The sequence below is a fragment of the Copidosoma floridanum genome, unplaced genomic scaffold (assembly GCF_036245765.1).
Source record: "Copidosoma floridanum isolate Cflo_tuat_1 unplaced genomic scaffold, Cflo_Japanese_pri ptg000001l, whole genome shotgun sequence".
NCBI lineage: Eukaryota > Metazoa > Arthropoda > Insecta > Hymenoptera > Encyrtidae > Copidosoma > Copidosoma floridanum.
This window is the reverse complement of record NW_028321878.1, coordinates 1,966,362-1,982,507: the sequence shown is the minus strand read 5'-3', so window position 1 is coordinate 1,982,507 and position 16,146 is coordinate 1,966,362. Positions and strand designations below refer to the sequence as shown.

General features: G+C 39.1%; 1 protein-coding gene and 1 long non-coding RNA gene across 2 annotated transcripts; one reads left to right on the top strand and one right to left on the bottom strand.

The window, feature by feature from the left end:
* Positions 1-5,488: 5,488 nt before the first annotated feature.
* LOC106636200 (uncharacterized) lies at positions 5,489-6,907 on the bottom strand. The gene is made up of 4 exons (XM_014348521.2): positions 6,835-6,907; positions 6,660-6,746; positions 5,777-5,857; positions 5,489-5,694 (listed from the first exon to the last, which is right to left on the bottom strand). Exons 1-4 carry the CDS (start codon positions 6,905-6,907, stop codon positions 5,516-5,518), a joined length of 420 nt encoding a protein of 139 aa, XP_014204007.2. The 3' UTR covers positions 5,489-5,515.
* Positions 6,908-8,931: 2,024 nt separating this feature from the next.
* On the top strand, positions 8,932-10,273 carry LOC149375983 (uncharacterized). Its single transcript, XR_016293109.1, has 3 exons — positions 8,932-9,019; positions 9,969-10,024; positions 10,104-10,273. It is a non-coding gene; the product is annotated as an uncharacterized LOC149375983 (long non-coding RNA).
* The last annotated feature ends 5,873 nt before the right edge of the window (positions 10,274-16,146 follow it).

Genomic DNA, 16,146 nt, shown 5'->3' with positions numbered 1-16,146 from the left:
GAATCCATCGTCGTCGTCATCTCTAGACCGCAATGGGCGAAATAAACGGCATATCCTAAAGTTTCGATGCTTCCAACAGTTTACGTAAACTGACCGGTGGAGATCGAAGTAAAAGGATACTGCCTGAAAATCTCTTGATGTGTACATATGTATACATTTATACGAGTTTGCGTGAGAGAAAAAACAACATTGCTCAAGTTGTTCGAAATTAATTTTTTAAGATACGTGTATACACTATACCAGCTCGTGTATACTGATTTTTTTCAACTAAATGGGTACATGTGGCCCTTATCAGATGCATCCATACACACAGCAAAGCGAAGAAGAGTTGATTCAACGGACGAACGCTCTCGGCAATCGCATGACAAAAAAAAGCCAGCACCAACGGGGGCCATTTGCATGAAGCCAATTATTTCGTGCTTCCGCTCGTAAGTTTGAAGTCTCTTTGGGAGAAAATTTTTTATTTTTCGTAGCCTCTCCTCCCGATGATTATGACCCGGTGCTCTACACGGACCACGCCACTCGTGAAATTTTCCCAGGGGAGGGGGGATATTCCCCCGTACGCGAGTCGAGGATGTTTGGTCTGTATCGTTAATTTTACAAGTTTCTAGGGCCCTTGTCCCCTCGACAAACGAAGCCGAGTATACACCCACCCGTGTACACACGTACGTTTTAAAATCCTCGCTGCCAATTCTGAATTTCACTCAAGTAGATCAAGAGGAACACGACGCGCGGCTCTCTCACTCGCGTAAGATATCCGTGTCAAAGGGTCGTGCGCCGGTATAACATATGTACATGCAGGTACGGCTTCGGGGAAAATTACGGAAAATCAAAAATTCAATAGAGGAACCCGGAATCCGTGCTACCGATATTGGAAATTCAAATGCACCCCTACCCCCCCCCTCACCCCCTTCGTTGGAATACGAATGTCAGCCGAAACGTGTGACCCTCGGCGAAACGTTTCATAAACGAATATTGTACTTCTCGAACAGTGTCCTTGTCTCTGATTATCCGATTTATCAGTATATACATTAGAGAGTAAAATTTTTTTGCAAACTCGCGCCGAAGCATTTCAAACGCAAAATTCATTGGCAAAGGAATAGCGATTGAAATTGAGCGAAAATGTCATATGCCCCTCCCGAGGCTCCCTATGTGCGTATTATATATATCCTTCGACGTCACTCAAAAGCAAGAGTATATAGGGAGAGAAAAATCCATTACGCACAAGCCCCCCATCGAGTGGGCGCACGTGCCTCGGCTACAATGTATACTGTATACGTTCAACGGAAAGCGCACTCGTACGCGCCTATAGGTATATATAACTTTTGTCGAAGAGGGAGGAGATAAGTGTATATGTGTACAGGGGGGAAGAGGACCCATGTCGGAGAGTTCTCTTCCCTTTGCGAGCGGCTTTTCGACTGACCAAGAAAAGCCCTAATTGGTCGGTTGAATCGATACGTATAGCGCGCCTACAACTAGCTTTCTATACTTATAGATACTTTACATGTATGATCTTTTTGGGCTCCTTGGTGCGTGTACAAGTATTGGCACGAAAGAGTACTTTTCGGGCTTTATGAGCGACTTGAGCTCAGCATTTTTTTTTTTTTTCGTTTTTTTTCCTCCTTGTTTCAGGACTTTAGTGCCATACGCGTGTGTACGTTGTAATTTTAGACGGGAAAAAGTGTATCTGATGAGCCATACAGGTGTACGTTTCTCCCGAGGAAATGTCGCAGCCAGACAAAATAGATTTGTTCCGCGAGGTAGTTTGGCCGCAGAGCTCCAAACTAACTTTTTAATCGAACAAATCCAGTTGGGATGTACTTCTACTCTGACGAGCGGAGATGCCGGTTCGTTACATCAACCCCATACATCCCTCCCGGCGAAGCTCATGCGTTGCTCGCAAAGAAAAAAAAAAAAAACAACTTTGCAACTGTAAGTACTAGGTTTACTTGCTATACTTTCTTTGTTACTACATCCAACGCGAATAAGCAACGTTCACGGGATGCACGGTATCGGCAATCTCGCAGCTCTCAAAACCAGCAGCAGTCTCTCTTCCCAGTAACACTCCACGATCTCCTAGTTTCCCCGTATAAACCCCTTTCAGGCATCGGTGGCCACCCTAAAAACGTCACTCGCAGACGAAGAGCTCCCCCCCCCAATCGTCTACCCATCTATATATATACGCACACTCATCCTCCGATCGACCATACACTACCGTGTATAATCCGACTCCAACCCCCTCCTCGAGCTGTAGGTATAGGCACCTACACTGCTCTTCGTGGGGTCCGTCATCTCGAGGAAAGCTGCCGCACCACAGATACGATCGTATACTCACCCGCCACCGTCCAAGACAATCTTTGTTTTCGATTAATGAGCAATAGATTGACGTAGTCGACGCGCCCCTTGGAATCGTATTGTTTCGGGCTCGTTCGATGGTCGTAGTTTTCGCATAAGGCCGCTTTCCCGCGCTCGGGTACGGATCGCCAATTGGACGGGAGCCAAAGCCCATTGGGGGAGTTTAACTTCTCTCTTTCTTTGGCATGTAGATCCTGCAACGTGTACGATTGTTCCTTGTGCAGTTGAAGAAAAAGAACCTTGCAACCATCGGGGGAGAAAAATAGTCGTATGGGATTTAAAAGTAATTAGGTATCCGCCACTTGTTTTGTTTCGGGGCTGCAGTATATAGTCGCTGGAGCCGCGCCAATGTGCGTTTGTTGTGCGTTGCATATATATATATGTGTCCCTGGGCTTTCTCGCTTTTCGATGGGAGGGTTACATGCGGCGAGGCGCGGGCCAATGACGGTTAGCTGAGGGGGTCAGGGAGTCCCCCAAAGGAACTTGTACAGTGAGTCATGCAAACCACACACCGAGTGTGTGTTGCAATATTGGGGGTCGCGCACGTTTGCCCAACAATGTTGTTTATTGCAAGTACTTGGTGAAAAAATGCTTGGATTAGCTGTGTGTGTCCGTTCGGTAATGCAAATGTTGATCTGAATAGAAAAAAAAAAAAATCTGTACAATCTATATACGACTAGTCGTTAATGGCACCCTATACATGCGATACGTACCGATCACGCCTACTTACCATCTTTAATAACAATAGATTCGCGTGCTTAACTCCCTTCTCGTGCCGATGATACAATCAATCACGCCCTTTGAAACAAAGCCGTCAATTTTCGTGTTTCTGGGATATCTGCTCTTTTTTTTTTTTTTTTTTTTCATCTAAAGAAAAAAAAGTCGCAGCAAACAAGTATTACGGATGAACAACCCCCAATAGCATCTCCAAAGCAGCTCCAAATCTACATATAGTGTAGAGTCATCTTTTTTTTTTTTTTTTTTTTTTTTTTCATTACTTTTTTTGTTCAGCCATGTATATGGGTAACTCGAGGTACACATCAAACACGCGTCATTCAAGAGATCGTACATAAGTATAGACATTGCATGGTGCACATTACCTGTATACATGTTTGCGCGACACTATTGTTTTTTCCTCTCCATACAGTCACATCCTCCTCTGGCGTTTTTATTCTTCTCATTCCGCGCTGTATACGCACCGTTATTGCCACCGCAGGGCTTCGAATCGTGTATAACATCGTGTGCTTGCACGAGGCCTTTTTTTTTTTTTTTTTTTTTTATTTGCACAGCCGATGACGAAGATTGCAAAACTGTCGCGACCGTATTACTTAGTAATCAAAGGTTTCATTGGCTTTATCCCCTTGTAAGAATCCATACCGAGGAACACGCGCCAATCATGTAAACGCAATTACAACCGCGCGGTTGATTGTTGGATAAAAAAAAAAATAAATAAAATATATACGCTCGTCCAGCTTTTGATACCCACAAGGCTTCTTTTTTCTATTTGTAAACATGTTTTGGCGCGTTTGATTGGTTTATTCGATATCAATTGAATTTCATAAACAACAACAACAAAAATCGGTAGTTTGAAAATCCAATGTTTGGGGTGTTTTTTGTTGAGCGGCAACAGTTAAACAATTGAGATAAAAGGTAGATCAATTGAAGAACACATCGAGTTTCCATGCGCCTCTGCAAGTGTAATTAGCAGTCGAGAGCCTCTAACGCGAGATTACGAGCGAGAGACCCACTGGTAGTCGGTGAAATTAAAAAATTAATCGATTCCCCCATGGGTAGACAGACGGGATGTGGAAACTCCGGACCAGAAAAGAGGGTGATTAGCAATTTCGTAGCCGAAATGAAGGGGAAATGGATGCCGGCGTGACGCGGTTTTCGGGAGGGCGTTTTCTCGTACCGCACGTCTGACGGGGATCGCGGTGTTATTTGACGGATCGGGTAATGGACCGAGTGATGTAGCAGTGGCCTTTTTTTTGGAGAGGCTTGTGAGTTTTGTACGAACGAATCCATCAAAATCTTGCTCATTTTTCGTTTCGGGACAGATGCACCAACGCGATCTATATATATATATACATGGGCTCGGAGAGTACACGAGTACAGCTGAGTTTGATTACCTCATGATACTTTATTAACCACCAACATTGAGTTTTTTTTTTTTTTTTTTTCTCATGACTACTACTTTTGTTTATCGATGGCTTTTTAAGTACACCAACTCCGACATCTTATGAATTTTTATGAACGAAAAAAATTTCCGTGGGATTTTCATCATGAGACTTTCATTACTAGTCATTAGCGTTGCGTAGCACAATGGAAAGATGTACAAAGCATCATTTTTTTGAAAATAAAAAAAGAAGTAAAAATTCTCTTTTTATTAATTTTGGCGTAATACCCTACGTTTCATATTGAGAGGTATAAGCCGATGCACAGCATCTTGTACGTTTTTTCGATTATCCCTTTGTAAGAATTTTTAAACTATTATCCGGAACGTAAAATTTTTCTTTTTTAATGCTACGTGATAGTCTCGTCTAGTACTGTACAAAAGGTTAGTCGCAAATGTTAATTTTGTTTTAATTAAATAATTTTAAGACAGCTTCCATAAATCAAAATTTTTTATTCGAATTTGCAAAACTTTCAAATAAATTTATAAAAAATGAAATCAACGCTTCATCAAGTAATGAATCATCACTGCAAATTATTTTGGAATGAAAAACAGTCATGAACAAAAATTTCAGGATTCTGTAGACATCCTGTTGTATAAATTTTAGAGTAAATAGTTGTACCACTAGCTTTATTATATCAATATTGTTAAAATAAATAAATAAATCGACTGGATGAATGTAGTTGAGTACTTACTTGATGAAACGGCGGTATAATGAATGTAAAAGTATAATATTCTCGTGTTCTTGACTTAATAAATATAAAAAAACAACAACGTGGTTGATTGTTTCAATGGAAAAAGATATATATTGTTAATACAATGTAACACCGACCTCCTTTGGGATGTAAATAATTTTGTAAAAAAGAGAAAGTAAAAAAAAATAATAATAATCATCCTGTTTGGAGAAACGCATCATCCTTTTCAACAATACATCCATCCACTCTGTATACCGTAAAAACACAAAAAAAAAAAAAAAAAAAACGCCATTCACCAAATGCCGTGAGGATCGTTGTTCTTTGAATGTTTCTGCTCATCGACCGCTTTGCTAGTCTCCGCGCACTTTGGCGCCTCGTAGTCCCAGCACAGGCCAACATTGGGCCTGTCGGTGCAGAAGCACAAGGTGCAGCCTTCGAAAGAAAAAGTCCGTGGCTCGCACGCGATGTAACCTACATTGAAAAAGAAAATTGTGTCATAGATTATACGTTACAAGCAATCACAAGCGTGCGATTGTGCGCTTATGGCACCTACTCTGGTAAGGTTCGACAGACGAACCGAAGCCATTGGTACTATTCATCTGTTTGAGATTATTCGTTTGCAACGATGGCTCGTCTGAAAATAAAATCACCATACATTATCTTTGCTCTGAATAAAGTATTCATATAGTCACTCGGAAAAACTTATTCCCAGTGTACGTATACTAATCTCACCAAAGATTTTATCTCAACTCCATACTATATTGTATAGTATATACGGATATAAACATTGTAAGATCGTATCGGCGCGAAATCCTGACAAGCATCAATCAGTCCAACCCGGAAGCAAAGTCCGCGGCCTTGAGTGCCTTTTTGGTACGAGTTTGAGGCGAAAGGCGCGATAACACGGCAACCCTGAGTACAATTAAGATGTGCGTTATGTGATAAAAGCATCTAAAGGTGACCACGCGCGAGCCGGTTGTATTTTTAAAAGTGTCGAGCTCTCGGTGTTTTTCTATTTTTTAGCGCACGGGACACGGACACAACCCGAAAGTATATATTAATCGGTCTTACGTAAGCGTTGAAAAATACTGTTTTGTCGAGTCTTTGGCGACTATCAAATCGACAAGTGTCGTCCTACAACCATCTTTTTTACCCACTCTAAGGTTTGTAAACGTGTTTTCACTTAGCCGTTTAATCTAAACACTCTTAAATTATTCTTTTTTTTTTTTTTTAACAATTGTTTGAACAGTTCTTGAAAAACAACTTTACCAAGGCAAGAAAAGTTTACGTATTTAAAAAATATCTTATTCTATTTTTGGTATTTCCGCTCTCGTGCCACACTTCACAAAGAAAACGGCTTATTTATTATCAAATGAGCAAAGAGTCATAAAATGTTCATCGGTGTCTCGAAAAAACATTGAAAAACAAAGCCTCACCTGTGTTGTAACGATCATAGTAATCATGACTCCTCGCCCCGAGTTCTTTTTTCAGAAGAGGGTATCCACGGCTCGCAGTCCCGTCAACTGCAACAGGTTTACCGTAACGTAACTTAACGGTCATACCGAGAGATCGATAAATAAGTAAAAAAAAAAAAAAAAAAAAAAAACTTACGAAAGACCAGCAGGACCGCGAGGAGGATGGCGCCGCGTTCGCGAGCCGCAGCGAATGAGCTCGATCCTTTCATCTTGAAGTCCAAGTGAGCTCTGAATGATGGTGTGCGGTGCACGCGGCGTTTGTTGACGCGTTGACGGTCAAGGCCCGCGCGCTTATGCCGACCGACTCCTTTTCGCTTTACTTTGCACAACCGTGTATGACATCCTGATGGGTGTACATGTATACTTGTTGCGCGAAAAAGTATTATGAATTGCCGTGTATGCATAAATATATGTCCATAGGGCACTTGACAATAAACACCTGTGTAATGAAGAAAAAAAAAAAACTTATCTCTCTTTCTTTCTTTTGTTGTCAGCATCGATTGTACTCCGTGACAATACTTACTTATTTTCTTTCGTGTATATCCTTGAACTGTATAGGTGATAGTTTGATGGAAAAGAAGTCGAGTGGTGGGTACAAACCAGTTTTCGAGCGGCATATAACTCTAAAAATAGACGCTTCACGAATTATCTTGTATAAATAAGAGTCTAATTGGTATATAAGCCCATTTTGTGTGGGAAAAAAAAACAAAAACATCTTCTTAATTTAAAGGAATTTTGTGAGAAAAAGTAAATGTTTGACTAGTCGAACGATATAAATCAAGTCACACTGTTTTCACAGCTTGAAAGGTTTAATTTTTTTTTTTTTTTAATAATTCGATGTAATGTATACTAAAAAATAAAGAAAATTATTTCGACGGATCACCTCGCACTTTCTGTACTTAAAATTATTCAATAAGGTGATAAAATTTTCTCACGCTAATGAAATTTTTCTCTCGGAAATTTCGAGCTCGCAATAATAACTTCCGGCACCAAAATTGAAGTCAAGGGGTGTAGGGTATACTTGTGTCATATAAACATCAATTTTATGGAAATTCTCTTGCATTCTCATTTTGCTCGTAAGTGGCCTCGATTTTAGTTAGTATACCCGAAACTACTTACATATATACAGAGTATAGCTTTACAGTTTTTACAAATTTAAGTGCCACTAGGACCTCAAAAACGCGTAATGTTTTTTATTCGCAAAAGCTCGGACTATTCCTCTAATACGTCCAAATCTCTTCCTTGGCAACGGCATATTCAAGAAAGGATTGAAAAATAACCAAAAATTTGGTCGAAGCAAAAGTCTCCGCAACTCACGATACCTCTGATTGGCCCACTTGCTCTCTCCAATCGGCCGTTTGAGAGCCTCGGCAGCAAAGCGCCGTTACGGCGGATGCAAAGGCTGCCCTCGTCCCTGAAGGGGCACGCCGGGAGTGCAGAGATCTTGGAATCCGGCGGTCGGGAAAACTTTTCCACTCGCGGCGCTCTTTGCTACCCTGCCTCGCGGAAAATCCTACGAGAATGCACTCGCCCCACCGAACTTGCCGCGGATTTGCCGCTATACTCGTGCCTGCTTGTTTTTTTTTTTTTTTTCCTTTTCAATCCTATAGAGTGGGTATTTCACTCTTAAAATGTATTTTATGTCTAGAGTCGCAAATGAAGAAAAAATTTTCTTTCCCGAAAGCTTTGGTGGACGTTTATCTCAAATCCGATCGAGATACGTTGACTTTAATGACATTTCAATATTTTAGATTTTTCTTACCAAAGCAGCACAACTCGAGGATTTTGTCCAAGTACCTATATACGGTATGAGATGTAATCATGCCCACATTATTTCCTATTGACATCGAGCACCGTGTATACATACCTATATATGCTTACGGAGCCGGAGAATAAAAGTTGAAAGCTCATTGGTATTGATTGCACTGCGGATGAAAGCGCATAGCTTGGCCCGATAAGCCAAACAATAGCGTCTCAATCACGAATGTCACGGCTCGGTGTATATACATTACATCCGTTGATATTACATGAGTCACGTGTACACTCTTGGTAGTGTGTAACCGGCCACTATATATAATATATATTATACGCGTACCATATTACTTATATACACACGTATATGTATATAGGCGCACACGCGCGCCGAGATGAAGTTCTCTCTCGCGGGTGGGGGATACACACATTTAAGAGTTGATACGCACTGATTCCCATTTAGTTGACAACCTGTGGTGTTTTCGTCCATATTATTGTGTACTGTATTTTACTCACGTGCCAGTACGCGTACTTATACGCATTTATGAGATGAAGCGTTGGGTTGTCCCGTGAGTATACAGTTTTGTTAAGTACATAATATTTATGAGTAATTCAATAATGTGGCATTGTTATAGTTTGGAAAAGATTTTTTTTTTTTTTTTTACACGTTGAAGGTGGCTCGTTTGGATAAACGTTTGATCGATTGCGTTTAATGAATCGAAACGCCCTTACTTTGCATGGATGGGGAAACGATCAAAAACGTACAAGTTCTGTTGTTTCGTTTTAAGCGAAAAGTGTGCCACGACAAGAAAATAATACCCACGCGTATACATTTGGTAATTAGCGTGTCACGTGCGTACACGATAATGCTTACGGTTCACGTTTTGCTGCGCAGTTTCGTTAAAAACTGAGAGAAACGCCGATCGTGACACACAACGCGCACACGCCATTCGTAACATACATTTGGTACGAATTTTGCATTTGTGTCATTATAGTATCTGTGTCAAATATATTTATCGCGTTCGCATCTCCGAAATGCGTACGGGTTCCCGCAGCGTGGACCATTAATGAATTCAACATTATCTCACAACAATCACACATAAATCGGTTATCCAAAGTCGAGTTTATATATATATATTCATATATATATATTTATATAGCTTCTATTAGGAAACGTATATTCCTTTCTGTTATGTGTACGCGCTCGAGTCATTGACACCTGCCGTACACGAATACACGAGATTGAGACGATAAGCATATACATCGAGCGAATATTCAACTTTTTACTCTTATCGGTGCTGCTTTGCTTTGCCACAGGTTCATAATCATTTTGTCTCCTTCGAGAGCGCTTACATCACTTGAGGCAATAGATTTTTTTTTTTTTTTTTATTTCAATCAACGCCAACCTGACTAATTAATACAACATAACTAATTACGCATATATGACGCCGCGACAGGCTTTGTCATCGAACAACGAAAGTTAACGATCCTCAATTGTCATCAATTAATTTTTTTTAGCCTCTGCATCATCTTGCTCGCGTTTTTCTTGCAAGTCGTAGCAGCGCGAGATGGAGGTAAGAGAGAGAAAAAAAAATCCAGTTTAACGACGCGTGGAAAAATGCTGAGAAAAAAGTGGTTGTTTTTTTTTTTCAGCCCGTCGTCCACCGGTGATCAACAACCCACCGAATGGATTTCGGCCGGTGACACTGCCGAGCGTTTACGAAACCTACAACAAACGAGGCCAAAAAATGAGTAAATACAAATAGTGTGATTCTGGAGTGACGCATTGCCATGAAACCAATCGAGTAAATTATAAATGTAAATTTGCCGCTGTAAATATACATGTGTACAACCATATCAACTTCGAGTTGTTTTTACTTCCAAAACGAGATTTTGCTTTCTCGATCAAAAATCGTTTTTTTTTTTTTGTTTTTTTTTTTCTTGTTTTTTACCAGATCAAAACGCGTAGATATAGCAACATTTGTACACGATTGAAATATGTTTCACCACAAAAAAAAGAGCCACACTTTTCGCTCTGATTGAAGACACAATTGTAAAACACTTGCAAATCCCGGAGTAGGGATGATATATAGGTATGCAACCCCGGGTAACCAGAAAATTGAACAAACCGTCCATTACTCCCCACCGGGGGTATGTAAGTGCAACCGAGCCCCAAGACAGGTAGCCCCACCGCTTTGGGAACAGATGCAGGTATCGCAGGTGTTTTTAAAGACGATACCAGGCGTACACTTATCAACCGACTGGACAGCCGAGACGATCGATCCACCCGAAGAACGAAGATTGTGGACACGCTCGTGGTCAGCTATGTACAGAACGCGGGGGGCTATATGTTCGACTCGTTGTATACATATATATACATACGTACACAATGGGGGCTGTAGGAGCACTTGATAGGAGCAGTTGTAGAGGAATATCTCGCTTGGCAGGCAGGTTGGCGTCCAGGTCTCGAATGCAAATAATTACCGGGCGGCTCGACTGTGTGTATGTGTGTTTGTTGCGCGATGATTGAACGCGCAACGAGAATCTTAATGATTTACTGGTGTGTATCAATTGCAACAATATTTTATTTTTTGGTGTTGTTTGTGTGTGATTTGGAAAACAAAATCTTCTTCCGTTTTGTGCGCCGAAGTAAAATTGAAATTTTGTATTTCGTACACATTTCAAACCGATTTTTCCTTTTATTCCTATGGATTTTTTTTTTTTTTTTTATAATTTAAATGAGGAAAACAATAATTGTGCTCAAGTTGAAAAGTCAGATTTTTCGGACTCCCTCGTACTTACACACGTTCAATGTATATAAATTTTACGTTAGTTTTTTTTTAAATTAATTTTATCAAAAAGTGTACTCGTCCACCTTTTCGAGCGTATATTTACTACAAAAAGGACCTGCCTAAGTATTTTCCAAATGAATCAAAGAGTGCGTAGCTGAAAAAAAATTGAAATAGCTAATAAAGCCTTGGTTTTATTGAAGTAAATTCATTTGAAATATTCTTTACCAAATCAATATATTGATAAGAATAAATGAACAAACGGAGTACTTTAATTGGTAGGTTAATAATAAAAAGCGAAAAAAATCGAAATCACTATAGCAATTAAATAAACTTGAATAAGTTACAATCGCTGTTGAAGTCGATTAAAGTAAATGGTAAAATTGCTATTATTTATGAAATGCTGTTGAAGTAGGTTGATTTGATACGATGCAAAAATAATGTTGCCACGTTTTGATATTAAAGTCGATTCGTTTGCAAGCCACACTGGTAAATTTATTATACATAGTAAAAAAAAAAAAATTTCCATTATACGATTGAAATTAAAAACAAGCCAAGTATCCCATTAAAATTGATGAGTAGTATTAGCACAATCGGCAAAGTGTTAGCCTCCGCTAATCCAAAGATCCCTCGAGTGTAAGATCTTTAAAACATATTTACAGATTATCAATTAAAAGATATCGGTATTTTAAATAATTAATTCCGATAGGAGGTGGCCTAATTAATGTAGGCTAAAACTTTTTTTATTTTGAGATATATTTGCTTGTTTGAACATTTATTTCAGCTAACTTGAATCGGCACCCAAACGATCGGTTTCAGTCGTTTATTCTGTGGTATTAAAATTTATCATTGAAATTAATTGAATTTTTTCAATCGACTTTAATCGTTTTTTTGTAGGATGTGGGTTATTTTTAAAGATTTTCATTCGTATGAGATTTTAGAAAGTTTTGAAAAAGTGAATCTCAGTAAAAATAAAATTAGTATATGAAGCGTATGAAAAATCAAACCGACCCACACCGAACGATAACAATAAACAAAAGCTCTCGTTTGTATTTATACGAGTATCGATTTATACATCATCCCTACTTAGAAGAAGATCGTGACTTATTTGCAAAGTCGCGCGAGCCCAATCAGTGCAGTCTATTGACGATACGGTTGCACCTGTTGCAATCAAAGTGAAATGTCGCTTTTGGAATACAAATCATTTTTCGATGCTTCCAATGTACTCGTGCACAGCTGAAATGAAAAATATGTGCTTCACTTGATCAGTTTACAAAACCCAGATTCAAACATTGCGACACGTATTGTTTCCGGCTCTGGTGAATGAACTTGAAAAATCTATCAAAATGCTGGACGATTCAAATTAGAGGACGATCGATTAACCGGCAGAAAAAAATAGCTGGTAGCAACGAGAAATGCAAAAATTATTCGACGTGCAAATCAAATGTTGAGACATAGATAAAGATTTTATCACCTACTGGGTGCAAGAGTGAATGTGAAAATGGTTAATGTACATGTGTCAATCAATTTGTTTGCCTTACATCTCAAGCTTTGAATATGAGCTGATAACGTTTATTACTGTACTTCTAAGCGCCAGAACTTAATGTACTGAAAAATTTTGTGTTCTCGGCGTTAAAAACTTTACCCCAAAAAATATGTAAAATAATATACTTCTTTCACCCACAAAGGAAAACTTACGATAAGTTATCAGAGTACTATAGTGTAACAAACATAGAGCATCGAATTTAAGCCATCACTTTCGAAAAATTGTTTAATTTGAATTAACCGCGTTATTCATCCATAAAAAGTAGATATATCATCCGATTTGCTATCGATCAAGTATTACATCAGTGTTACCTGATACAGTTGTAACAGGATTCTTCAAATAAAACCGGTAACACGCGAGTATTTTTTACCGATTACCATTCAACGATAACTTTATCTCCGATTTTTTCGGACGTGCTGGAAGATAATTTTTATCAATTGCATGAAAAAAAAAAAAATGTCTAGTTGTCTTGGCGGGATCAAAACTTTTTCTTCATCAGAATCGTCTTGTAATAAATTAGGCGATATCGAGTTGCGGTGTAATGGTATGTCCGCCTCTGCAAAATTAAACCAGGGAAACAGTGTCCCATTGTTACTTATTTGCCGCATGTAATGTTTGGAGCACCATTTTCTCGTCACGTAGGATACCGAATCCCCAACTCGCAATGCTTCCTCCATGTATATATTCTCTAAGATCTAAACCAACGTGACGATATCGGTGTCGCGAGACTCGCATAGAGGAACGGAACGCTTCGAAATTCTCGCGGAACTGAAAGGGAACGTTCCGAAAACTCTAACTGCGAGACTACGAGATCGCAGCGCCCCTTCGAAAACGAGTGCAACTGCGTGTGGTTTCTTCATCGTCGACCTAACGATTCACTCTGTTCTTGATGTGTTACCGCATCTGCTGAATGTTTGTTGACTGCTGCTGCCAAACGAAAATCTTTTATTATCAAAATGTGATCTAAAAAAGTAGATGTAACACTCACTGACCCTGAAACAACCAATAATTTCATCATCAAAGTGAGCGAAAAGACTGCTAAAAAAGCTGAACGTAGTATGTAGAGGTTTCAATATTTATTACGAAAAACGCATATTCGACGTTCCAGTTTGTGCACATCTAAAAGTCAAAAAGTAACTCAACTTTTCATGAATTTAGCATTATATTATGAACATGTGGGCATAAGTCTCTGGTTCAGATTTTCAAAACAAATCGTGACTGTGTTGTTTACTTGATGCTAATAACCTGTATACTTTTTCGGCACGGTCATCTCTTTCATTTTGGTCCATTTTGGCGTATCTGTTTACGTTCGCCGATCTTCCACCTTTGCTCTTCTGATCTGCTCGTATTCTGTACAGATGCACGCTAACCTCAACATCATTGCACGAGATTCGCCATGCAAACGTGAGCTTCTTTTTTTCCTCAGCTACTTTGGTAAGGTCGAAAACGCTGCCAAACACTTGAGATCTGCGTATCTTTTGCTTCTTACAATATCCAAATCCATGTTCGATGAGCTTCTGGCTGTCATTTCGGCTGATTCTTCTACCTCCTCTCTTCGGATACTTCGTCAACGGGAATTTTGGACCAGGCTTTTTTCAGTTTTCTAAAGGTATATATAGCACTTTGAACTTTTCAACTGCGATTTTTCTTGGTGCAATAGAAACCAGTTGCTAAAGGTATTATCTGGGTCATGCATCAGATACTCGAGGAAATACGAGCCAAGGCATGATATTTTGCCCAATTCGGTGACGTCTTCAACAATGCACCGTTTAAAGTTTTCCTGCTTGCAGATTGATCCCAGTGAGGATTTCCTCACCGTTCTGTCGACTTTGAAGCCCGCGGCTGTGCTTCTGAAAAACGTAGCCAACAGTTTTTTCCTGTTTTTTTTTTTTCTTCAACTTTTACAAAGTCTCTTCTTTCGTCGTCGCCAATTTTCGCAATCATCTCATCCCTGCTTAAGTATCTTTCTGTTTGCGTTGTAACCTTCTCTCTTTGGCGATACTTTTTCCTCCTGATCGCTATTCTTTGACGTATCCGCTTCTTTTGAACCTGCTCCTGTTGAACAGGCTCTGCCGACTCCGTTTCCGGGGTATTACGTTGCAGAGGATATGATCTGCTGGAATGGCTGTTGGTGTCAAATGCAGTATCGTCAATGGCAAACAGTTTGCTTCATTCATTTATATCCTTTACTTCCGGTAAAGGTGACAATTTAAATATGTTGTTTAAATCCCTGAACCTCTGAAATCTTGAAATAGGAGGTATACCAGGTGGGCTTACGTATCTTTGAGCTAGAGGAATATCCCCGTCAGATACCGTACCTGGAGTACCTGGTGCTGGGGAACAGCTTTGCTATGTGTTTGCGTCCAACTTTTGGTGTTTTGCTGGTGCAAAATCGTCATCTCGAGTGACATGCCTTTCAGGTTGATCTTCAGGAGTGCTGAAAAGACTGCCAGAGGTATAGTATGGGTCATCCGGAGTCGATACTTCATAACTCTTTGGAGTTGAAAGTCTTTCCGAGGCGTATGTGCCTCTCCTTTTTGTAAAATTCTGATCGCTTCCAACGCTCCAGAAAGCACCTCGTCGTCGGAGTCGTTTGCGTAGAAGGAAGAGGCACTTAGTAAATGTCAAATAATCTCTAAAAATAAGCAGCAAAAAAACCAAGAAACACTTTTAAAAGAACTTGATTCGTTGAACAGTGAAACTCAAGAAGTTGAGCAGTTAATATCACAGCTCGAAATCGACGTACTTAAATCGAAATTATAAATTAAATAAGAAAAACTGTGATCAGTTATGATGTTTTACAAATTTACTTTATTGTAAGTGATTGATAAGTCATATGTAGGTACAAAACTATTTATATCAAGTATGAAAGTCTATCATTAAATAACAGAAATAAAATTTCTCATTTCAAATCAACTAATTTATACTTAATATGTCCTAAATAAAAAGGCAAATGTATGACTTAAGATGTCATCATTGATCGAATTGGTTTATTATTTTAAAGATTTCAAAGATTTGAAAATAATTATTTTTAAACATAGTGTGCTATTATGAAAGCTTGTTATCTAATCGACATGCACCTTTATCTTAATCAAATAGTAGGTGATAATGACGCTTTTTACGCATTAAAGTAAATAATAAAATATAATAATAAACCGCTCGTATTACCAACCAAGTAAGATTAAAGTTTAATTTTTTAATTGATAATTATTTTTAATCGTCATTTTTATCCTTTATAGTACAACCACGAGATAAGATTGGAATTTTATTGCTCACTTGTGGATTTTATACAATTTTTAATCGATAGCAGTTATACAAGTGTTGGAAAATTTTTTTTTTATTAAAATAAAAAATACACAAC